The sequence below is a fragment of the Bos mutus genome, chromosome 6 (genome assembly GCF_027580195.1).
Source record: "Bos mutus isolate GX-2022 chromosome 6, NWIPB_WYAK_1.1, whole genome shotgun sequence".
Classification (NCBI taxonomy): domain Eukaryota; kingdom Metazoa; phylum Chordata; class Mammalia; order Artiodactyla; family Bovidae; genus Bos; species Bos mutus.
Genome location: NC_091622.1, coordinates 35,760,421 through 35,787,184, shown reverse-complemented (window position 1 = coordinate 35,787,184; position 26,764 = coordinate 35,760,421). Strand labels below are relative to the sequence as shown.

Below are 26,764 nucleotides of genomic sequence, written 5' to 3'. Positions count from 1 at the left end.
AAACACATTAAATATTCTGTTTTAACAGAATGATGGTTCAACATATAGACATGTGGAGTTTCCAGTGATGACACTTATCTGCTTCTAGGCCAGATGTGAAACCTGCATTAGGAGAGTAGCAGTCATATTCATCCACCTGAGATACCCGTATTTGGTTCATTCAGTATTACTAGTTTATCTTTCTTGTATGCTCATATTTAAACCGAGCAGCTCAAATATTTCCAAACAGGGCACTCTTCCAAAGATCTCAACAGGAGTTATTTTATTTACACAACATTTAAGCTCCCGTTGGCATATTCTAGTGATTATTGGTATCCCAGCAAGTTTGTCTTGCCAATGGAATCATACTAATTTATTTTCATTCTATTTTAGGTTTACTATATTATCTTATCGGCCATAGTTAAAACATATGTTGTATTAAAAAGTGTTTATCAGAGATACAGCCGAAACAAAGTCAATCATTTTTTAATAATTTAAAAAGAGACTCTCTAGAAAGCATGATTGGAATTAGAGAAATATATTTAAGGTATATTTTTTTCTATTTAAAATTATTTTTCATAGCAAAAGTGATACAAGTTTTTATTTTTTTTAAATATTCTCTTGTGAATCCTTATATTTTCTCAGCTACCATGTTACTTTCATGTTAGGCTACACTTGATATTCTCCAAAGCAGCTCCTTGTATCTGGGCACTGTTCTTCCCTTCCCACAAAATTCAGTTTAAAGCTTGGGGCTGGTGCACTGGGATGACCCAGAGGGATGGTATGGGGAGGGAGGTGCGAGGGGTGTTCAAGATTGGGAACACGTGTACACCCATGGTGGATTTATGTTGACGTATGGCAAAACCAATACAATATTGTAAAGTAAAAAAATAAAAAATAAAAGGCAAAAAAAAAAAAAAAGTTCTCTTTATCAGGTTGGCAAGATTCCCATCAAATGCATTCCTCTCATATATACTCCATTTCTTACAGGGAGTCTGTTGTATTCACACATAAGCCCTCATTAGGAAAAGCTCACTTTGGCCTTCTTTTAGCTGTTTTGGTTCAGTGCCACGTGATACCCCTTGTTTTTTTCATTTCTTCTTCAAAGTCATGCCTCAACTGGAAGAAGAGATGAAAATACCCCTTCAGTGCCCAAACCAAGTGCCTCCAGTTTTACCACTGAAGGCCATTATGAATCAACAAGAGTATAGTGTGGTCTGTAATGTGCTAAGTCTCAGGATACCTCCTGGGGAACCTCCCCTATCAGTTCCATAAGGATTTACCTCAATATGAATGAGAAAGAAATAATATGCCCTCCCTCTAGTCCCTACCTAAAGCACTTGGCTTGGATGATTATCCTCTGACTCTCAATAGTAAATCTGTAGAGACTTACACGCATTTACCTAATGTGAAAAAGATATATTATAACTTATCTGCCAACATATAGAAAGATTTAGAGATTATTGTCAAGATTCCTTTATCAGTTTTAAAACTACTCTTGGTACTGGTGATAGTTACCAAGGACCATATATATGGGACTTTCAATCTGAAGTTGAACTTGGAAGTGTGCCAGGCACAAGAGAGACAAAAAGACAGAATAACACTCTCTTCAGGAATCTGCTGCTTACTCAGTAAGCTAGCACTGGTGGACACAGACTTAAGCACGTCTCCCTGCTGAAACACCAGACTTCCATACACATGTGGTGCACACAACTGACCACAGCACTGGGCTCACGGAAGTGCTTTTGAGATGATTTTACTGGGAAACATCAAACCACAATTATTCTTCAGTCTTGGAAGAATATATATCAGTTTAACAAACAACACAAAGAACAGATTTCATAAAAAGGACTCAACAAACATAGGAATAATCATCTGAAGGTATATTCATAAGGAATTTTTTATGACAGAATGATTACCATTCAAAATTAGCAATACTAAAAATTAAATATCAAAGTTGACTTACTTTTACTATGATAAGCCTTGCCAGGTTTTCACACCTCTGGTTATCATTTTCCATATACTCTACTTCAAACAGGGTATTATAATTTTCTAGTATTTTAGCCATTATCTTGTTGCAGAGATCTTGTTCTTTCACACCTTCAAGCCCAGGTGGCACACTAGAAATAAAGGGAAAAAATTGAGAGCAATTACTTTGTAATAGCACAATGCCAGCACAGCTGACTCATGCTTATACTTTTACATTTCCTGAATGATTGATCAGCCTTCTCAAAAGGACACATGGGATTTTCAATAAGCTCTGTGGTGACACATAGGTATTGTTTGGACAACTGGCAAGTTCCCAAGATCTGAATTAATAGCTTGTGCTGAATAATAAAAGTACATGCTGTTCAGGAAGAAGGTATAGGTTAACATGGGTGCAATCAATAATGCTTTGCATATGTTAGAAATTGTTACTCATAAAGTATTAACATTTATTTTTTTAAAAAAGCAAAAGCTAGAAAGAATAAGTGTTACGACAAAAAGAATGAGTGTTTTATCATGTTAGAAACACTCAGTTACACAAATAATAGCAATATGATCTTTATTTAAGGATTTCTTAGATAATTCACAAAAGGCACAAAACTTGAAAGGATAAGATACTTCTGGGAAAAATACTGGTAGTTGTTGATTATGCACATGGAAGATGTATTATTACTATTTGCTCTTCTTTGGGGTATGTTAAATTTTTCCATAATTAAAAAAAAGTATACAAATCTGAATGCAGAAGACACTATATACATACATATACATATATATATAGAGAGAGAGAAAGGAAAGACAAGCTATAGATTGAAAGAAATATCTCTTTAGTAACATGGGTAATGGGTATAGGATTTAGTAATTACACCTAAAGAATTCTTACTAATCAATAAGAAAATGAATAATTATTTTTTTAAAAGATAGAGAAAAGACAAACTGACAAACTCATATAGAAGAAAACACATGGACAGTCAAGAATCTTAAGATACTCAACCTCACTGAGTAACCAGTGAAATACATCAAAAAGCAACAAAGATGTATCAATTAATATCCATCTGTATTAATTTCCTACAGCTGCTGCAACAAAGCTATGACCAATTGGGTGGCTTGAAAAAGAAATTTATTCTGTCATAGCTCTGGAGGCCAGAAGAGTAACATCAGTATTACTGGAAAGAAATCATACACTCCACAGAAGCTCAAGAGAGAGAATATGGCTGGCAGCATTACTTGGCTGTGGCCACATCACTTTAATCTTCAATCAAGGCCAACATCTTCAAATTTCTCTTTACTCCACCTTCACATGACCTTCTCCTCTGTGTACATGCCCAATCTCCTTCTGGCCCTTATAAGAATACATGAGATTGCATTTGGGCTGGGGCTAAGACACTGACTCTCACTGCCCACATAAATAATCCAGGATAATCTCTATCTGAAGATCTCTGAGGTGACAGGTAGTAAAGAATCTGTCTGCCAATGCAGAAAATGCAAGAGATTCTGGTTTGATCCCTGAGTCGGGAAGATTCCCTGGAGGAGGGCATGGCAACCAACTCCAGTATTCTTGCCTGGGAAATTCCATGAACAGAGGATCCTGGTGGGCTACAGTCCATGGAGTTGCAAGAATCAGACATGACTAACTGAGCACACACTACGAAGGTCTCTCTCTTAATTATAACTGCAAATTCCCTTTTTTACTCCCAATAAAGTAACATACACAGTTTCCAAGGCTTCTAAACTTGCTCCCTTGGGGGGACATTGTTCAGCCTCCTATACCACCTTTGGGGTACATACCCTAAGGTGACTCCCAATGAATCACATTCTTGTACTCCCCTCAGGTGTAGGCAGTACCTGTGATTTGCCTCTGATCAAGAGAATATGGCAAAAGTCATATCACGTCACTCCCATGATTACGTTACATTATTTAAGACTCAATCTTAGCAGACTGGAGTGAGGATTCTTCTCTGCTCTTGAAGAAATAAGCTGCACGTTCAGAGAGGGCCTGTGAGAGTGCCATACACCATGGGACTAATGTGGACCTGAGGCCTCTAGCTTACAGCCAGTAAGAAGCTAGGGTACAGCTTGCAAGAAAATGAGTCTGTGAACAACTCTCATGAGCTTGAAAGCAAGTAATTTCCTAAACTCAGTGAAAAGTGAAGTTGCTCAGTTGTGTCAGACTCTTTGTGACCCCATGGACTGTAGCCTACCAGGATCCTCCGTCCATGGGATTTTCCAGGCAAGAGTACTAGAGTGGCTTGCCATTTCATTCTCCAGAGGATCCTCCTGACCAAGGGATCGAACCTGGGTCTCCCACATTGTAGGCAGACGCTTTACCGTCTGAGCCACCAGGGAAGCCACCTAAACTCAAGTCTGCTTATAAAAATGCAGCCCAGCTGTTACCTTGATTTCAGCCTTGTGAGACCAAAAGCAGAGGACCGAGCTAGGTTGTGCCTGGACACCTGAGCCATGGAAAGCATGAAATAGCAAATTTTTGTTGTTCTAAGACACCACATTTGTGGTGATTCGTTGTACAACAACTGAAAACTAATACAGAGTTTGATACCTGGAAGTGGGTTGCTGCTATAACAAATATCTAAAATGTGGAATGTCTTTGGAACTGGATAGTGAGAGGAGACTGTAAGAATTTGACTGGCATGACAGAGAAAGCCTAAATGCCTTCAACAGAGTTTTCATTGAAATCTGGACTTTACAGACACTGCTGGGGAGAGTTCAGAAGTGCTAGCCAGACAGTAATAAGGAAGGGGTGAGGTCAAATAATAGGCAATGAAAGAAGCTGCAACACACGCTAGACAAATTTAGGTTGAGAACTGGAGCATGGATTTTAGAACCCATTTGTGTTCTGTTTACTGATGACTGGGGAAAAGATGAACTATGGCCTCCTGGGGCTTCAAATGGAAACAAAGGCTAGGTCTTGGTAAATAATGATTTTTAAGTAGAACAAAGAAGGCAGGAACAAATGACTGTTATTAAGGAGGAGAAGTAACCACAGGAAAGATAATAAATTAGTCATAAAGACTACCATTTCTATTTCAAAGGTACAGATCAGAGTTTGAAGCACATTCTTGAGTTGTTCTGTAGGATCCAAATCCCCTCGAGCACTGAGCCACCAGATTAACTGGAGCCTAAGGAATGATGTTGGTGACCTCTGCTGACCCTCATGACCTCATTCAACTAGGTACCTGAAGTTTGTCAACCTAGAGTGATTTTTGCTTCATTTTAATGTTAAAATCCCCACGCCAAGGTCTGGGATTGCTACCATTTTTGAACATGAGACTATGTTTGAGCATGTTGTTGCATTGTGCAAGCCCATCTAGAACTCCACCTATAAACTGAAGGTTACACTCACTCTGTCATGAAAGTGTATGCACTCACAGCTGTAAACATCACTCATCTTCCTGTTTGGGGAGACAGTGTTTTGCGAAACATCTCCCTGTCTCTTAATTTGTCACAAATAATAAATACTTCTGTTTTGATCAAAAGTACTTGGTGTATTCATTGCCTAAGCACTTCAAGGGATGATGGACTGACCCACTATGTCCAGTAACAGAAGACAATAAGAAACATGCTACTGGAAATTGGAGAAAGGTAGACCCTCACTTGCTGACAGAAAGAAAAGTGCAATTAATTGTATTCTGCAGTTATGTGGGAAGCACATTTTTAAGCAACAAGTTTGTATAGACAGTGCAAGAAATTTCCAAGCAATGCTGTAAAAGTGCCACCTGATTTCTCTTTGCCACTTATGGTAAATCAGAGGCGGGGGGAAGAGGAGGTCAGGGGAAAGGAGGGAAACTGAGGTGAAAACTGCCAAGTAAAAAGAAAATAAGTGAAGTGAAGTGAAGTGAAGTGAAGTGAAGTGAAAGTTGCTCAGTCGTGTCCGACTGTTTGCGACCCCACTGACTATACAGTCCATGAATTCTCCAGGCCAGACTACTAGAGTGGGTAGCCTTTCCCTTCTCCAGGGGATCTTCCCAACTCAGGGATTGAACCCAGGTCTCCCGCATTGCAGGTGGATTCTTCAGCAGCTGAGCCACAAGGGAAACCCAAAAAGAAAATAAGGCTTGATTTAAAAATCAACTCTACAGATGGCAAAGAAAGTTAAAGTGTTAGTCACTCAGTCATGTCCAACTCTTTGTGACTCCATGGACAGTAGCCTACCAGGCTCCTCCGTCCGTGGAATTAATTCTTCAGGCAAGAATATTGAGGTGGGTTGCCATTCCCTTCTCCAGGTTATCTTCCCAATCCAGGGATCAAACCCGGGTCTCCTGCATTGCAGGTAGACTCTTTACCATCTGAGCCACCAAAAAGAAGCCACACAGATGGCAAAAGACACTGAAATTAAGAGATTCACTGTTCGGAAAGTAAGCTTGATGAAAAAGGCTGAGTGTGTGATGATGAGAACCTTTGCTAAAACCTCAGAAACATGAAAAGTTCAGATTATTCCATTAGACAAAGATGAGTAAGGGTGCGTCTCACCCATCCTTTCAATTAAACCAGAGAGCCTCCAGGAATTTAAAGGTATTGCCTGTCAAGCCATTTTAGCATGAGCCTGAAACAGAGAAAGGGTTATCTTGGAAAGATCTGAGGATACGTCTTTTTTCTAATGGAGTGAATACCAATGAAATTCACAGAAGACCTGTAAGTTTTTGAGAAACCTATTTCTGCAAAAACACTGCCAACTTGGAATGAAAGGGACAAAACGGGTGTAAAATGAAGAGGCCATTAGATTTCCAAAATTCAGTTGGCAGGAAGCAGGCTGATAAGTTACTCAGCTACAAACATGTGCTGCCTTTCATCAAAAATGAATGATGTCTCAAAAGACAGAACCAAGAGCGTGAAGTTGAAAACCATGGAGAAGTATTCCCAGGCTTTGAAACTTAGTCATTAGATTCCCAATATTGGCTGGGCTGGATATCAGAAATGTCATTAGCCAGTGACTTTTAAAATTTTTAATCTTGAATTTTATCCTGTTTGAACCAGAACATCTATTGTTATTCTCCTGTGTTTGTTCCATCATTATATGTTAAGCATGTTGGGGCAAATAACCTCTCTTCAACTTCATCCTCTCAGGATGCTTTCTCAACCAGAAAGTCACAGCCAGTCTTGAGATGTGCTAGTAGACAATCATCAGTTGTAACAAAATAGAAACTTTTGCACATTTTGTCTTATTCTGAAATTAGGTTCAAGGTATTCGATATGATACACTTACTCTCAATCATTGTATTGCAATATCTTTCTTTAGTCAGATGTAAGGCTAAAGCTTCATTAAGTAACAGGATACATGCCTTCCTTAAGACCTTCTGCAGCAATGATGCAGCAGTCTGTTGGAAAGAGTTTTGGCAATTATAACTTTCTGCCATATGGTTATTTCCATTGATAAAAGCTTATCAATTTTACACTTACCACTCTTTAAATATCCCAGGCAAAAGCAAATGAGAAAAAAATGTTAAGGGGAGGATTCTGGAAAGATAGTGGAGTAGAAAGCACCAGAAATCTGTCTCACTACCTAACCAACAATTACACTAGCAGAATTTGTCTGATGAAATATTTTGAAACTCAAGATATTCTGGAACTGAAGGTTTACAACATCTGGGGAAGGTGCAGACAGTAAACTACAGTTAATTCTGGTCAATTTTAGCTCTTAGCAGAGTAGCCACTCTTCCCCACCCCATTCATGTGGCAGGAAGATAGTCTCATATTCCTTAAGCAGCCTGTATACAGATTGTGGGAGCCAGGATAAGCAAAAAGGATCTTGTCTTCCAAATACTGGGGATCTGTGCTCTGAATGTTGACTGTTGCATCTGAGGTGCAAAAACGTGGGCAGCCGTTGCTGCTGCATCTTTCTCCCTTGTTGAAAAGCCCTCCCTCTTAGCTGAAGTGACCTCTAGGAGATTTAAAGGGCTGGCACCCCTTTTTTCTGACACTTAAATTTTTTTTTTCCTTTTTCCACTTTTGGGAATCAGACATTAAAAATCAGGACGTTCAAAAACATCCGTTATACATGGGGAAAATCAGAAAATGATGGTGCATGCCCAGGTAAAGGCTCAAAACAGACCTGAAAAGACCTTAAAGTTACACGTAAGGTTGATCTTGGTAAAAAGACAGTCTATAACAATAAAAACAAAAACCAGTCAACAAGAATTTTAGAAACAGCAAACCCTGGGGAAGGAAGAGAATCTGAATTCCAAAGTTACTACATTATTTGATTTAAAGGACCTCTGTTCAACAAAAATATCACAAGGCATACAGAGACAGGAAAATATGGCTCATTCAAGGAAAAAATAAATCAACAGATAATGTGCTAGGAAAAGAATTGATGGAAGATATACTAGATAAACTGGAGAAGGAAATAGCAACCCACTCCAGTACTCTTGCCTGGAAAATTCCATGGACGGAGGAACCTGGTAGGCTATAGTATATGGGGTCACAAAGAGTCAGACACGAGTGAGCGACTTCACCTCATATTAGATAAAGATTGTAAATCAACTGTCTTAAAGAGGATCAAAAAATCAAAGGAAGATGTCGAAAATGTCAAGAAGATAATGTGTGAACAAAATGGAAGTATTGATAAACAGAAAGAAAACCCAAAAAGGAGACCAAAAGAAATTCTAGGGATGAAAAGTACAATAACTGCAATGAGAAATTCACTAAAAGGATTCAAAGGCAGATTTCAGTAGGCAGGAGAAAGAATCAGTGAACATGAGGATAGGACGATGAAGACTACTGAGTCTGAGGAACACGGAGGAAAAGAAAAGACCTAAGCAAAGCAAACAGAACCTAATGAACCTATGGGACACCAGTAAGTGAGTCAGTATACACAACATAAGAGTCCCAGGAGAAGAAAAGAGAGAAAGTATTTGAAAAATAATGACTGAAAATTCCAAGATGAAAGAAACGAATATGAATGTCTAAGAAGCTCTAAGGACTCAAAGACCTACAGAGACACATTATACTCAAGCTTTGAAAAGGAAAAGACAGAATCTAGAAAGCAATGAGAGAGAAGTGAGTTATCACATACAAGAGATCCTCAATTAGATTATCAATAGATTTCTCATCAGAAACTTTGGGGGCCAGAGACTGATATATTCAAAATGCTAAAGAAAGAAACTGTCAACTAGTAAACCTATATGTAGCAAAAATATCCTTCAAAAGTGACAGAGAATTGAAGACATTCCCAGATAAACAAAAGCTAAGAGCGTTAGTGACCAACAAACCTGCCCTGCAAAAAATGCTCAAGGAAATCCCGAACAGTGAAATGAAAGGACACAAGGCAGTAAATAGAGCTTTATGGAGAAATGAATATTTCAATAAAGCTAAATACATAGGCACTTTTAAAAGCTTGTGTTAGTGTAACAATGATCTGGAACTACACTTTCTGTTTTCTAATTTAAGAGACTAACACACTCAGAGTACAAAAAAATGTTAGTTTAAAAGCTAGTACTGTAACTTTGGTTTGTAATTGCAAACCTAAGAGACTAGTGATTCAAAAGAATTATCAGTAACCCCAATACCAAAACAAGGACACAAGAAAAGAAAACTATAGGCCAATATCCTTGATTAACATAAATGCAAAAATCTTTAACAAAGTATTTGTAAGCTGAATTCAACAGTACATTAAAAGGATCATACTATGAGATTTATTCCAGACACTGAAAGATGGTGCAACACCTGCAAATCAATGAGAAACACCAGGCTAACAGAATGAAAGACAAAAATAACAATCATTTCAACAGATGCAGAAAAAGCATTTGACAAAATTCAACATTCATTTATGATAAAAATTCACAATAAAGTGGGCACAGAGCAAAGGTACCACAAAATAAGAAAGGCCATATATGACAAGCATGCAGTTAACAACATACTCAATGGGCAAAAGTTGAAAGATTTTTCCTCTAAGATCAGGAACAAGACAAGGATGCCCACTCTCACCACTTTTATTCAACACCGTATTGGAAGTCTTAACCAGAGCAATTAGTCAAGAAAAAGAAATAAAAGACACTGAAACTGAGGAGAAGTAAAGCTGTCACTCTTTGCAGATGACATGATATCATATGGAGAAAATCCTGAAGACTCCACCAAAACTGGAGCTGTAAAGGAGCAAAGTTTTGTATGTTACTGAAGTAAAGCTGGTATTTATTCAAATTAGAATATTAAAACTTTAGGACAGTAAATGTAATTCCTATGGTAACCACAAGGAAAAGAGCCATAGGATATTCAAAAAAAGGAAACAAGAAAGGAACTGAAACATTTCAGTAGAAAGAAAAAAAGACAATAACTTAACACAAAAGAGAATACTAATGCAGGAAATGAACTAAAAAAAAGCTTCCATTTCTAAGATATGTAAGTACTTGGGATATAATATACAACAAAAAGGGCAAGTGTTAGTCACTCTGCCATGTCTGATTCTCTGTGATCCTATGGAGTGTAGCCCTCCAGGCTCCTCAGTCCATGAGATTCTCCAGGCAAGAAAACTGGAGTGGGTTGCCATCTCCTTCTCCAGGGGATCTTCCTGATGCAGGGATTGAACTCAGGTCTTTGGCATTGCAGGCAGATTTTTCACTGTTTGAGCCACAAGGGAAGCCCAATGTACAACATATTAAATATAATTAATACTGCTGTGTGTTATATGAAAATATTTTAACAGAATAAATCCTAAGAGCTCTTATCTCAAGGAAAAATTATTTTTATTTTGTATCTATATGACATAATGAATGTTATTAAACTTACTATGGTAATCATAATGTATATAGTATATGGTGGGCTGCCGTCTATGGGGTCGCACAGAGTCGGACACAACTGAAGTGACTTAGCAACTTAGCAATATAAGTCAAACCATTATGCTATATACTTTAAATTTATGCAGCACTATCGAAAAAGCAAGAGAGTTCCAAAAAACATCTATTTCTGCTTTATTGACTATGCCAAACCATTTGTGTGGATCACAATAAACTTGGAAAATTCTGAAAGAGACGGGAATACCAGATCACCTGATGTGCCTCTTGAGAAACCTATATGCAGGTCAGGAAGCAAAAGTTAGAACTGTACATGGAACAACAGACTGGTTCCAAATAGGAAAAGGAGTATGTCAAGGCTGTATATTATCACCCTGCTTATTTAACTTACATGCAGGGTACAACATGAGAAATGCTGGGCTGGATGAAGCACAAGCTGGAATCAAGATTGCTGGGAGAAGTATCAATAACCTCAGATATGTAGATGACACCATCCTTATGGCAGAAAGTGAAGAGGAACCAAAGCTCAACATTCAGAAAACTAAGATCATGGCATCTGGTCCCATCACTTCATGGGAAATAGATGGGGAAACAGTGGAAACAGTGTCAGACTTTATTTTCTTGGGCTCCAAAATCACTGAAGATGGTGACTGCAGCCATGAAATTAAAAGACGCTTACTCCTTGGAAATAAAGTTATGACCAATCTAGATAGCATATTAAGAAGCAGAGACATTACTTTGCCAACAAAGGTCCGTCTAGTCAAGGCTATGGTTTTTCCAGTGGTCATGTATGGATGTGAGAGTTGGACTGTGAAGAAAGCTGAGCGCTAAAGAATTGATGCTTTTGAATTGTGGTGTTGGAGAAGACTCTTGAGAGTCCCTTGGACTGCAAGGAGATCCAACCAGTCCATCCTAAAGGAGATCAGTCCTGGGCGTTCTTTGGAAGGAATGATGCTAAAGCTGAAACTCCAGTACTTTGGCCACCTCATGTGAAGAGTTGACTCATTGGAAAAGACTCTGATGCTGGGAGGGATTGGGGGCAGGAGGAGAAGGGGACGACAGAGGATGAGATGGCTGGATGGCATCACCGACTCGATGGACATGAGTTTGAGTGAACTCCGGGAATTGGTGATGGACAGGGAGGGCTGGCATGCTGCAGTTCATGGGGTTGCAAAGAGTCGGACACAACTGAGCGACTGAACTGAACTGAACTGAACTGACATGTCAATTACCAGAGAAGGCAATGGCAACCCACTCCAGTACTCTTGCCTGGAAAATCCCAGGGACAGAGGAGCCTGGTAGGGTGCAGTCCATGGGTTCGCTAAGAGTCAGACACGACTGAGTGACTTCACTTTCACTTTTCACTTTCCTGCATTGGAGAAGGAAATGGCAACCCACTCCAGTGTTCTTGCCTGGAGAATCCCAGGGGCAGGGGAACCTGGTGAGCTGCTGTCTATGGGGTCACACAGAGTCGGACACAACTGAAGCGACTTAGAAGCAGCAGCAGCCTATGTCAACTACATCTCCGTAACACTGGAAGAAAAAAGCTATAAGGAGAATAGCAAATAAACACCACAATGACAGAAAGTCCCTCCACATCAGTAATTAAATATAAATGGATTGAATTCTCCAATCAAAAGATAGAGATTGGAGAATGGATAAAAACACATGATCCAACCATATGTTGTCAATTAGAGGCTTGAGATCTAAAGACATAAACAGGTTAGAAATAAAAAGGATGGAAAAAGATATCCCATTCATACAGTAATAAGCAAACTATCTGACATAATGAACTTTAAATCAAAAGAGGTTTCAAAATACAAAGAAGGTCATCATAGAGTAATGAACACTTCGATTCAGCAAGAAGATATTATTACAAATATTTACGTTTCTAATGACAGACAAATGGACAAAACTGAAGGGAGAAATAGATCATTCAATAGAAGCCAGAAAGAGTTCGATGCCCCATGTAGAACCACAGAGAGAATAACCACAGAGAAGTGAGGAACTAGAGGACTCAAAAAACAACAAATAATATAGATCTATTGACATATATAGAATATTCTATCCAACAACAGAATGCCCACTTTTCTCAAGTGTACATGTGACATTTTTCAGGACAGACCATGTGTTAGGCCACAAATTAAGTTCACACACATTTTAAAAGAAATCATACAATGTTCCTTCTCTGACCATAAGGGGTTAAAGTTAGAAATCAGTAACGTAAGGAAAATTGGAAAATTCACAAAATTGTGGGATTACACAACACATACTTAATGGATCAAAGAAAAACTGTCAGAGAAAATTAGAAAATACTTAGTGATGAATGAAAACAAACCACAATAAACTGAAACTTACGGGATGCAGCAAAGTAGATACAGCTAAGGAGGGAGCTTATAACTATAAACAGCTATAAACACATTAAAAAACAAAAAAAGATCTCAAATCCAAAACCTAACTTTACAATTTAAGGAACTCAGTTCATTTCAGTTGCTCAGTCGTGTCCAACTCTGCGACCCCATGAACCGCAGCACGCCACGTGTCCCTGTCCATCATCAACTCCCAGAGCCTACCCAAACTCATGTTCATTCAGTCGGTGATGCCATCCAACCATCTCATCATTTGTTGTCCCCTTCTCCTCCTGCCCTCAATCTTTCCCAGCATCAGGGTCTTTTCAAATGAGTTAGCTCTTTGCATCAGGTGGCCAAAGTACTGGAGTTTGAGCTTCAACATCAGTCCTTCCAATGAACACACAGGACTGATTTCCTTTAGGATGGAATGCTTGAATCTTCTTTCAGTTCAAGATTAAAAAAAAAAAAAATCCAAAGCTAGCAGAAGGAAAGAAATAATAACGCTTATAGCAAAGAAATGAACTAGAGAATAAAAAACAAAAAAGAAAATCAATGAAACCAAAAGATGGTTATTTGAAATAATCAATGAAATTAACAAATATTCAGCTAGATGGATTAAGAAAAATAAAAGGAGGCTCAAATGGTTAAAGTCAGAAATGAGAATGGGGATATTAATATCAATTCTACAGAAATAAAAAGGTTGGGTATATTATGAATATTTAAATAGCAACAGACTGAATAACCTAGATGAAATGGACAAATTCTTAAGAACAGAAAACCTATAAATACTAAATCATGAAGAAATAGACAATCTTAATAAACTTAAAACTAGTAAGAAGACAAATCAATAATCAAAATAATCTAACAAAGAAAAGCCCTGAACCTGATGGCTTCACTGATGAATTCTATCAAACATTTAGAGAAAAATTAGTAATATTGTTTTTTCAAGCATTTTTAAAAAATTGAACAGAGAACAGTTTGTAACTCATTGTATGAGGGGAGCATTACAACAATACCGAAGCCAGACAGAGACTACAATAAAACTTCAGACCTCAAAGCAAACAAACATCCCCTGAAACTATAGACCTAAATCCCTTATGAACACTAATGCAAAAATTCTCATCAGATTATTAGGTACAGAAATCATCAGCCTATTAAACGGATTATGTACATGATCAAGTAGGATTCATTCTTGTACGGATGTTTCAACATAGAAAAATTGATCAATGTAGTATGCCACATCAACAGAAGGAAGGGGGAAGAAAGCCACATGATTATCTTAAGTGACGCAGAAAAAGAATTTGACAAAATTCAACACTCTTTCATGACCTACTCAAAAACTAGGAATGGAAGGTAGTTACCTCAACACAATAAAAGCCACATAAGAAAAACCCACAGCAAACATCATACTCAGTTTCCTCTAAGATTCCTCTTCAGCTATGCATGATGGAAGGCAGATAAAATGATGACACAAGATACATTTTGCAATAATTACATTCACATTAACAACATGTTAAAGCTACGTATTATATCCACTGGGGCACTTAATAAAATAAGATTAATATTTACTCTTCAGTAGAACTACTTTGTCACATTATAGCTGAAGTCTGGATCGAAGTTAAAAGCTAACTTTTAAAAAGTTATTTTTTAAAATTAGGTTAGTCATATTTTAACTTTTCCTATTAAATAATATTTAAAGATTATGTGTAATGGCTGATTTTACTTACCTACATGTTCTTAAGGCACTTTGATGAACATCCTGCCAAAAGTCTGCTCTGCTATTTTCTAAATCTTCAGTGTTATGAAAATTTGGATGTGACTGTGAATGTGTCTCATACTCACTCAAGGGTCATGTGCCATGCATGGGACAATGGGACATGGGACAATGGTTGAAGATCATTCTGGTCTAGTTTTAGTCTGAGCGTTCTCAGTGGGGGCTATATTGTCCCCAGTGAGGCACACTGGTTCTTGGGGGATGGGTTAAAAAAAAATTTTGTGGCTCAGACAGTAAATGCAATGCAGGAAACCCAGGTTTGACCCCTGGGTCAGGAAGATTTTCTAGAGAAGAGAATGACTACCCACTCCAGTATTCCTGCCTGGAGAATTCCATGGATAGAAGAGCCTGGTGGGTTACAGTCATGGAGTCACAGAGAGTCGGACATGACTGAGCAGCTAACACACAAAAAGCAGAGACATTTTCAGTATACCCATAGATACACAGTATATCTAAGATGTTAAAAATTAATTGTGGAGGGCATGTGATTAGGAAAAAGATTCTAAAAAGACTCCTTATGGGAATGATAATGAAAAAAATATTGAGAAACATTGCTCATTACTGTGAATGTCTGAGGACTTCCCTGGTGGCTCAGATGGTAAAGTATCTGCCTGCAGTGGGCAAGACCTGGGTTTGATACCTGGATTGGGAAGATCCCCTGGAGGAGGGCATGGAAACCCACTTCAGTATTCTTGCCTGGAGAATTCCCACGGACAGAGGAGACTGGCGGGATACAGCCCATGGGATCACAAAGAGTTGGACACGACTGAGTGACTAAGCACATTACAACACAGACGTAACTGAACAATGGAAAGAAGGGTGGGACTCTTGGAGCAAAGGGCTAGATGGAAGAATCAAAGAAGTGTTTGGGATTCTGAGTTAGAAAATGAAGGTTCAGGTCCTGGGTCCACTATTTATGTAGTGCAGCTTTCAGAAAATCACTTGACTGAACCCTAGTTACTTCATTTTTACAATAGACATGTTGGTAATATTAAATGCTGTAGGGACATTATGAGAACTTTAAAAAGAGATGTGAAAAATGCTTTGCAAACCTATGGGGGTCAGAAAATAATCAGTGGTTACTAGGGGCTTGAGTAAAGGGAAGGGTGGGCTAAAAGGGACATGAGGGAACTGTCTGCAATGAAGGAAATGGTCCATATCTTCATTGTGGGGGTGGTGATATGACTGTATGACTTTGTTGAAACTCAGAACACTATACCAAAATGGATATTTTACACTATATACATTGTATGTCAATAATCCAAAAAAATTTTAGGTGCCTTGCAAACTATAAATAACCATACCAGTGCTTTTTATTATGCAGAGTAAGACTCTAGTTTTCAAAGTAACACTGTTGGTCTACACTGAACTTGCAATTGCCTAAAATTCTTTAGTCTTTTTCGTAGGAATTGCTATTAAACTAGGTTTTTCTAGATCTGATTTGAGAGTCAGAGTTCAAGACTAAAAATTTAAATATCAATCTGCTAAGTCTCCATCCATTTTTTCCACTTATAAGATAGAAAGAAACATCTAACATTTTGGTAGTGGTCTTCAATCTTATTTCTAGACTTGCTAGTCGACAAATTAATTATCCTTCTCGGCTTTGTTTCATTGACAACTTTCATATGCATAAAGTCTTCTACATCTTAATTTAAGTCATTAACAAAAGTTAAGCTTAAGGAGGCAGTGAGTAATGAGATGCTTCATTTGTAAACTCTCTGTGGACTGTTATCGTTTGATTCATGAAAAACCTTAGAATATGATTGTTCACTGAGGGCTGAATGTACCTAATTGTATTATCATCAGATCATATCACCCAATCTTGTCCACATACATTACATGCAAATATTACGTCCTCAACTAATTGTTTTGCAATAAAACATGCTGATATGCTGGGACATTCCCCCTTATTTAGTTTTGTATAAGAAACATTTTTTATTGAAAGCAATCACTGGAGGTCAGGCCTGATAATCATGTATACTGTCCTATTAATGACTACTGTGATTGTACTATGTTTACATGCTTCAAATAAAATATTAGTATAAATGAAGAGCTGAAAGATTGTTTTAAAAGATCACATTCAATAATAAAGCTCCTAATGCTTCTTGGTGTTCTGGTATTCCCATCTCTTTTTCACGGGGTCGCAAAGAGTCGGACACGACTGAGCGACTGATCTGATCTGATCTGAATGCTTCTTGGGAAGATCCCTGGAGAAGGGATTGGCTACCCACTCCAGTATTCTGGCCTGGATAATTCCATGGACTGTATAGTCCATGGGGTCACATAGAGTCAGACACGACCGAGCAACTTTCGCTTTCACTTCACTAATGCTTCTTGGAATTGAAGTGAGGCAATGAAAACAAAAATTTCAAGAACTGTTCTTGTACCTGAACTTCTCCACCCACACCCCACAATGCTTCCCTTCTTAAGAACTAAGATGTTCATCCAGTTGATAAGTTAATCTTTCCTACTTAAAAGCACTAGTTGAATATAAAACTTCCTAAATGAAAATTCTAGACTACTGTATCGACAAGTACACAATCAAGTCTACATAATATTCAATCAATGTTTTAGCAATTATAAAATTTTATATGAACTATTTAGATATTTTAAAATATCCAGATGTTCAACATCCAGTTACCAATCATTAAAGTGAATAAGTAATTTTAAAAAAAATTTGTACTAGATAACTAGGTACATTTCAATCTATTTTATATACATGCTTTCAACTAAAATAGTGAAAAAGTAATGTTAAAGATAGTTATTATTAAATCTACAATGAAAAAAATCAGATAGGAATTGATATACTTAAACATGAAGATTGGGGTATTGTTATTACCACTTTTAAGAGTTCTCAAAAATTTGCCATGTTATACTAAAACAAAATATCTCCTTAAATATTTTATAGAAAATCTGTTTATAGTGGGGACACAAGGAGAAAACTGAGGTAAAGATAAAGGGGTAGATGCGGTTTTCCAAACCTCTACCAGAATTGAGAGAGACTAAGAGCTGCTGTCTCAAAGACTCTGTCTGAAAGGCTCACAATCAGAAAAGATCTAATGGATTTCGGGTAAAGAGAGGGGTTTAGATTTTAGGGGGGCCCCAATCTAAAATCTGAGGGAAATTTTCCATGACTCTCATTTTTATACAAGGATGTGGCTGATGTTAAAGCAGTAGATTAAGAATGATGGGTTAGTAACTCCATTCAGCTCTTATTAAATTGCTAGCAGAAGCAGTCAGGGTATCTACTACATTTCAGATGATCAGCTTTAGACAGAAGAGCTAAAACACGTCAAGGAACAGGGAGGTAAGTGGGGCCCAGGCACAGTGGTGGTATCCCTCTGCCAGCCCCTCTGCTGTGCTGGAGGCTGGGAAGAGCCCTCGGCTCAGAGTCAGAGCTACTGTGGTCCTGGGCTGCCACTGACATTTCACACTTGTCACCTGGGCACTGAACCACTCTGGAAACCTCCTCACTCTCAAACTGAATTTTGTCCTAATGGTATTTGGATATCTTCCATTTCTGTAATTCTACTTTTCTGAAGAAGTACCCTGGTGATGTGAGGTGAGGTGAGTGTCAATTCCTAATGGCTTTAGAATGCCAGTGATGGAACAGAAGAGCAGGCATGCGTAGGACTTCTACCAACATGAACAAAACATGGGGACTTTGTAGAAACTCAACTTTACAACAAGTTCTCATTTTAGATCAGAAGGGGGGAAACCTCATTTTTCATTTAAAGGATTAACTTTAGTGCCTTACCTAGGAAACTTCTCATTGTTAGCAGAGAATATCACTTTTGGTTCTTGGCTTGCTATTAAATTTTATACTGACCAAAAGTGATCAGGATCAGAATGTTAGTAGTTTGAATACCTCATGTCACTTTTAGTCGTTTTTCATCATTTTCTCCCCTGCTCCTTAGGGTCCTCTGACATAATAACACATTTTCCATCTCAGAGCTTCTACTCATGATATATACACACATATATATATATATATATATATATACACACACATTTATATACATTTTTTTCCTGGAGAGTCTTTCCTCTCCATCTTCACCTAGTAAAATCTACTTATCTTCCAAGTTTTAACTAAGCTGTACCTCTACCCCCATCAAAATTAGCTGCTTCTGCCTTATTTTCAAGGAAGTCGTTTAATCTTCTATTATAGCACTTAAAAGTGTCTGTTTTGTATCTCAATTTGCTATGAATGTATTTCTCTACATTAGACTGTAAGTATTAATATCTTAAGGGTGGGCAGTTACCTAAATCATCTTAAATTTCCAACAGAGGCTACTACTATACATGGCTTCTTACGTACTCCAAGAAGCAGAACTGATCTTTATAGCGCACTTTCAATTTAATTAAAAGTTACTTTCCACTTTCAGTTATAAGGTGAGTAAGGTCCAGGAATCTAATGCATCAGTTAAGGTCAGTCACTCAGTCATCTCTGACTCTTTACAACCCCATAGACTGTAGCATGCCAGATTTCCCAGTCTATCACCAACTCCCAGGGCCTATTCAAACTCATGCCCATCGAGTTGGTGATGTGATCCAACCATCTCATCATCTGTTGTTCCCTTCTCCTCCCACCTTCAATCTTTCCTTCAAGCATCAGGGTCCTTTCTAGTGAGTCATCTCTTTGCATCACGTGACCTACATACTGGAGTTTCAGCTTCAGCATCAGTCCTTTCAATGAATATTCAGGACTGATTTCCTTTAGGATGGACTGGTTGGATCTCCTTGGAGTCCAAGGGACTCTCAAGTGTCTTCTCTAACATCACAGTTCAAAAGCATCAATTCTTTGGTGCTCAGCTTTCTTCATAGTCCTATTCTCAAATCCATACATGACTACTGGAAAAACCATAGCTTTGACTAGACAGACCTTTGTTGGCAAAGTAATGTCTCTGCTTTTTAACATGCTGTTTAGGTTGATCATAGCTTTTGCTTTCAAGGAGCAAGAGTCTTTTAAATTAGTAGTGATTTTGGAGCCCCCCAAAATAAAGTCTTTCACTGTTTACACTGTTTTCCCATCTATTTGCCACAAAGTGATGGGATCAGATGCCATGATCTTAGTTTTCTGAATGTTGACTTTTAAGCCAACTTTTTCATTCTCCTCCTTCACTTTCATCAAGAGGCTCTTTAGTTCTTCTTTGCTTTCTGCCATAAGGGTGGTGTCATCTGCATATCTGAGATTATTGATATTTCTCCCGGCAATCTTGATTGGGCTTCATCCAGCCTGCATTTCGCATAATCTACTCTGCATATAAGTTAAATAAGCAGAGTGACAATATGCAGCTTTGATGTACTCCTTTCCCAATTTGGAATCAGTCTGTTGTTCCAGTCCAGTTCTAACTGTTGCTTCTTGACCTGCATACAGATTTCTCAAGAGGCAGGTCAGGTGGTCTGGCATTCCCATCTCTTTCAGAATTTTCCACAATTTGTGGTGATCCACACAGTCAACGGCTTTGGCATAGTCAATAAAGCAAAAGTAGATATTTTTATGGAACTCTCTTGCTTTTTTGATGATCCAGCAGATGTTGGCAACTGATCTCTGGTTCCTCTGTCTTTTCTAAATCCAGCTTGAACATCAGGAAGTTCACGGTTCACATACTGTTGAAGCCTGACTTGGAGAATTTTGAGCATTATTTTGCTAGCGTGTGAGATGAGTGAAATTGTGCAGTAGTTTGAGCATTCTTGGCATTGCCTTTCTTTGGGATTGGAATGAAAACTGACCTTTTCCAGTCCTGTGGCCAGGACTGCTGAGTTTTCCAAATTTGCTGGCATACTGAATGCAGCATTTTCACGGCATTGTCTTTTAGGATTTGAAATAGCTCAAATGGAATTCCATCTAAGGTATATCATGGTGATTATTGTTATAAAATCCTATACTATATACAGTATATTGCTGACAGTAGATCTTAAATGTTTTCATCACAAAAAATGGAATTATGTGACACGGTAGAGGTGTTAAAGAATGATATGGTGGTAACGATTTTGCAATATTTAAATGTATCAAATCAACACATTGTATATGTTAAATTTACAAATGTTATATGCCAGTACATCTCAATATAACTGAGAAAAATAAAGTGTTAATGGCATCACAAAATTTTTTTCTTTGTGTATATATATACCATATGCTTGTAGTATATAGTACATAGTGTAAAGAATACACCCAATGTTCTTGTTAGCATCAGAATGAATAGCATTCAGAACACATTTCATTTCCTATGAGAAGAGATACTCCTCAAATCAGCAACTCATAGGCAAAAGTAGCCATCTTTGACTTAGATAACACCTGGACTGGAACTGGAATGCTTCCAAAAGAGCTAAAGAAACATTGGCAAGGATTACAGAGAAATAAATACCAAGAAACACATGGTCTTTACCAAGAGTTCATTCTGTAATGTTACTGAAAAGTCAAACTTGCATCCTTCGTTGCTATAGTATCAGGGCATTTTCTGAACCCAGTAGGGATGCACAATATTGATTATCAAAAGAGTAAGAAAACTCAGAGTCTCAAAATCACCTTTAAAATAGTTTGAAATAAATTGTTTCCATCTTATGCTGAGCTTCATGGTATCTGTCTAGCTATAAACTGGCAGAAGTCTCATGAAAGTGAAAGCAAAAGAAAGTGTTAGTCACTCAGTTGTGTCCAACTCTTTGAAACCCCATGAACTGTCTCAGTGTGCCAGGCTCCTCTGTCCATGGAGTTTTTCAGGCAAGAATACTGAAGTGGGTAGCCATTTCCTTCTCCAGAGGATCTTCCCCAGCCAGGGATCAAACCCAGGTCTCCTGCACTGCACGCAGAGTCTTTACCATCTGAAGCACCAGAAAGAAAGTGAAAGTGAAGTCACTCAGTTGTGTCTGACTCTTTGCGACCCCATGGACTATAGTCTACCAGGCTTCTCCATACATGGGATTTTCCAGGCAAGAGTGCTGGAGTGGGTTGCCATTTCCTTCCCCATGAGTCACCAGGGAAGCCCCAAAAAGTCTCATGAATTTTAGCTAAAACATGGTAAAAAGTAAAGGAGATGATAACCACCTTCATCTTGTTTTATCCTGCAGCATGTGCAGATATTGGAGAAGGAAATGGCAACCCACTCCAGTATTCTTGCCTAGAGAATCCCGTGGACAGAGGAGCCTGGTGGGCTGCTGTCCATGGGGTCGCACAGAGTCGGACATGACTGAAGCAACTTAGCATGCATGCATGCATGTGTAGATATGTGTGCTATCTTCTAAACCTTAGCCCACTGACTACTCCAGAAAACTTTCTTCAAGAAGCAAACCTGACTAACTGAAATTTCAGCTCCTTGCTTCCTTTTTTTTAAATTGTGGTAAAAACAGACAACGTAAAATTTACCATGTTAATCATTTTTAAGCGTAGAGGTTGAGTATAAGTATATTCACATTATTGTGAAACAGATCTCCCAAACTCTTTCATCTTGCAAAACTAAACTCTACAGCCATTAAACAACTCCTCTCTTCCTGTGCATGCCCCCAGCCCCTAGTAACCAACGTTCTACTTTCTATTTCTATGAATTTGACTATTTTAAATACCTCATATAACTGTAACGATATGTGTGTTTGTGCTTTTGTGGGCTTATTTCACATGGGTGTAATGTCCTTTAAGTTGATCCATGTTGTCACAAGTGACAGAACACCCTTCCTTTTTAAGGCTGACTATTCCCTTGTATGCATGCATATACCACATTTTATTTATCCATTCGTCCATCAGTGGACACCTGGGTTGCTTCCACCTCTTGGCTATTGTGCCTTGCTTCTTTCTATACAGAAGTGTTAAACAGCAACCAAGGGTTTAAACAGTAAGAAAGAAAGAACAAAATAAGAATGATGCAAAAATTCTGAAAATTCAGCCTTACCTAACTAAAATGAGCCAACATGTTCACAAATGACGTGAACATTTAGGGAGGCTATTTATTTCTCTGAAAAAATTTAAAAAGAACAAAATGTTAGACTTCTTGAATTTAACTGATCTACCTACAACTAAGTCAAAGTGTGTCTTAAAAGAATCCAAAATAAGACAACTTAGTTTGTATAAGACATAAAACCTTTTGAGGTACTATGTATTTTTATATTCTTCAACCAAAGCATTTTGTCAATTTTCAGAAAAGGTAGATACTTTATCAGTGGCAACAAAGAAAACTGATTTCACTACCATGAACTTATTCCCTTCATCTGTTTTTTTGGGGGGAGGGGCAGTCCAGAGGAACACAGGAGAATGCTATTGTCCAAGAGGAGCTATGCTACTTTTTCTAAACACTACAATGTCAGCTAACCATCTATCCATAAAGCCAACCATTCATCCAATTACCAATCAAAGTATTGGAAGCTAGGCAAGACACTGACACTTCTAAGATTGTCAAATCAGGTTCCTGCCCTAAAGCCATTTATAGGTGGGCTCGGGGTGAAGAGTCAGGAAGAAGGAAAGGGCAGTAGGCTTAAACAACTAACAAAACCAGATGCAAAAGAGAAGCAGTTTCTAACTGCTTTCAAAATCAGTTGTGTTTTTTTTTTTCTATTTTGCATAACAAGTTTATTTTTAAAAGGTATATACACACTGAGGAAACCAGAAGGGAAAGAGACACGTGTACCCCAATGTTCATCACAGCACTGTTTATAATAGCCAGGACATGGAAGCAACCTAGATGTCCATCAGCAGATGAATGGATAAGAAAGCTGTGGTACATATACACAGTGGAGTATTACTCAGCCATTAAAAAGAATTCATTTGAATCAGTTCTAATGAGGTGGATGAAACTGGAGCCTATTATACAGAGTGAAGTAAGCCAGAAGGAAAAACACCAATACAGTATACTAACGCATATATATGGAATTTAGAAAGATGATAACAAAACCCTGTGTACGAGACAGCAAAAGAGACACTGATGTATGGAACAGTCTTATGGACTCTGTGGGAGAGGGAGAGGGTGGGAAGATTTGGGAGAATGGCATTGAAACATGTAAAATATCATGTATGAAACGAGATGCCAGTCCAGGTTCAATGCACGATACTGGAGGCTTGGGGCTAGTGCACTGGGACAACCCAGAGGGATGGTATGGGGACGGAGGAGGGAGGAGGGTTCAGGATGGGGAACACATGTATACCTGTGATGGATTCATTTTGATATTTGGCAAAACTAATACAATTATGTAAAGTTTAAAAATAAAATTAAAAAAAATACATTTAAATTAAAAAAAAAAAAGGTATATAGACAATAAACAAAGTAAACACACCACCAGATCTTAATTTCTGCGAAGTATTATCTGTCCTAGGGTTATTTTGTTAAGTTCCAGTCTCTAGACAAATTCAATGATCGCCATCTTCATCAGAGTCCATTACATTTCTTCTGTTGAATTTACCTGTTGTTTTCTTTTCTGTTTGTTGGCTTACTTTTTCGAGGGTTTCTATTAAACCTTGTTCTGATACCTTCCCCCTTAGTTGTCCATATTGTACCATCTGTATAAGGTAATTCTCTACTGCTTTTAGTTTTCTCAGGCTTTACAACTTTCTCAGGCTATAACAACTCTGGAACAGAGGCTGTTACTTGCTTTTCCCATCTCCAACATTTTCTTCTTTTCTGACTCTTATTTTCTTGATTCAAATCCCATCAGGATCTCGGTCTGCCAGTCAAAATTCAAGAAACTCCAAAGTGCTTCTTTAATATCCCTCAAAGATTTTTGACTTTCACAAAGATTTTCTTAAGATCAGATGCTGCTTACTCTTTCTCTTTCCTTTCAGTTTTGTGGCAGCAGAGCATCATCTAAAAGACCTCTCAATTTCAAGGTAGGTTCAGAATATTCATATAATCCATCTGAATACGGGCAGTTCCTAAGTAGTAAATAATTTTGCTCTAAAAATTCACACTGTAAATCAGTCACCCAGTATACAGAACATAATCTCAAAAGGAAAGAAAAGGTAAGCGTGGTATTTAAGTTCTTAGGCCACTCCCCAAAATCAATTTAATACAAATTAAATTCACATTACTCACAACATAAATAAGACTAGAAGAGCAACAGTAGCAGTGTGTGTCAAAATATGCTTTTGTGAATTTTTTCAGAAATCTGAAAAAAGTAACAAAAAGAATAATAAGTAGCAGAAAAAGAACATTTATTGAACATTTACTATATGCTGGACACTATGCAAAATGCTTTGAATTCATGATCTGATTTAGCCCTCACAACAATTCTGGAAGAAGGGTACTTCTCTAATCTCTGTCAGACATCAAGGAATATTATTCACAGTGAAAGAAACACAGGACAGCACATACGGTATGATTCTATTTATATGGAATGTAAAGAAAAGGAAGATTTTTAAAGAGAGAGTAGATTAATGGTTGCCAGGAGGTTGGGTTAACTGTAAAGTGGGCATGGAAGGTCTCATGGGAAGAGTAAAAACATGCTCTAAATCTGATTTGATGATGGTTATACCACTCAGGCGATGGCACCCCACTCCAGTACTCTTAAAATCCCATGGATGGAGGAGCCTGGTAGGCTGCAGTCCATGGGGTCACGAAGAATCGGACACGACTGAGCGACTTCACTTTCACTTTTTACTTTCATGCATTGGAGAAGGAAATGGCAACCCACTCCAGTGTTCTTGCCTGGAGAATCCCAGGGATGGGGGAGCCTGGTGGGCTGCCGTCTATGGGGTCACACAGAATTGGACACAACTGAAGTGACTTAGTAGCAGCAGCAGCATACCACTCAGAAAAATGACCAAGAATCATTAAATTGTATATGTGAAAAGGGGGAATTTTATGATATGTAAAATATACCTCAAAGAAGCTTTCTTATAGAGAAAAAAAAAAATGATGGAAAAACAGAGGCTTAAAGTTTAAGGAATTTTCCCAAGGTCACTATATTAGTTTCCTATTGCTGTAACAAACTACCACAGACTTAGTGGCTTAAAACAGCACAAATTTATTATCTTACAGTTCTGGAGGCCAGAAGTCCAAGATGGGTCTCACTGAACTAAAATCAAGGCGTCTGCAGGGCTGTGTTCCTTCCAGGGCAGAATCAGCTTCCTCACCCTTGAGCTTCTAGAGGCCACTTGCGTCCCTCAGCTGGTGGCCTCTTCCTGCACACACTGGCCTCTCCTTTCCCCATATAAAGCGACACAGACACGGGCATTTTGGGGGGCCAGGTCTTCTGTCCACTGAACTCACTTCTCTGGCAGATTTAAAAGCAAATCTACTCAGGCATCCAAGTCCACTCTTGCTTAAGCACCATATTCCTACCCCGGTTGAGTACAGTAAAGGCAGGAAGGCCCAGGCACGGCTCTGAAATGTCTCCTCAAAATACCCTGGACACTCAGAAAGAAATGATTCCAGGATCTTAAAAACATATCTCACTGCCAAAAGTTCTAGGGGTGGTCATCTCAAATTCAAAATGGTTGCGAGTCACATGCATGGAAGTATCTACACAAGACAAGTGCTATCTCCCACTTCTCTGCAGGACATAAGTGAAAATGCTGCAGGAAATCCTTTAGGAAAATAAACTGTCAGCTACTGTCTTTCTCTCTTTTTTGCCTTGTTTAAAAAATAAACAACATAATTTTCAACATCCCAAGGCTTATTTTTATGTGAGAAAGGCAGTTTAAAAAATTTTATACTAGTTCTGAGTGGAAGCAAAACTGAAAAAAAAAAAAAAAAAAATGGTAAGTTCAAAAATAAAACAGTCAAGAAAAACAGACGGATAAAAGCCAGTTTGCCCAGCTGATCAGAAACAATCCTTTGGTTCTACTCCTTGTACATCATCTGCTTCAAAGGAAGATAAAATATACAAAAGAGTAAAACAATAAACAACCTCTTTTCTACAATAAAAAGGTACTAAGATGACTAACTGAGCACTCTCAAGGAAAGAACAGGTAGGAAAAAGCACAAAAAAGGTTCTCCATTCATTTTCTTTAT

The 26,764-nt window shown here is 38.1% G+C and overlaps 1 protein-coding gene across 1 annotated transcript in view; it reads right to left on the bottom strand.

Moving 5' to 3' along the window:
• FAM13A (family with sequence similarity 13 member A) overlaps positions 1–26,764 on the bottom strand; it is a 311,477-nt gene that overhangs the window by 203,459 nt on the left and 81,254 nt on the right. Inside the window, 1 exon segment of the mRNA XM_070372152.1 lies at positions 1,946–2,099. Coding sequence (XP_070228253.1) covers positions 1,946–2,099 — 154 coding nt within the window.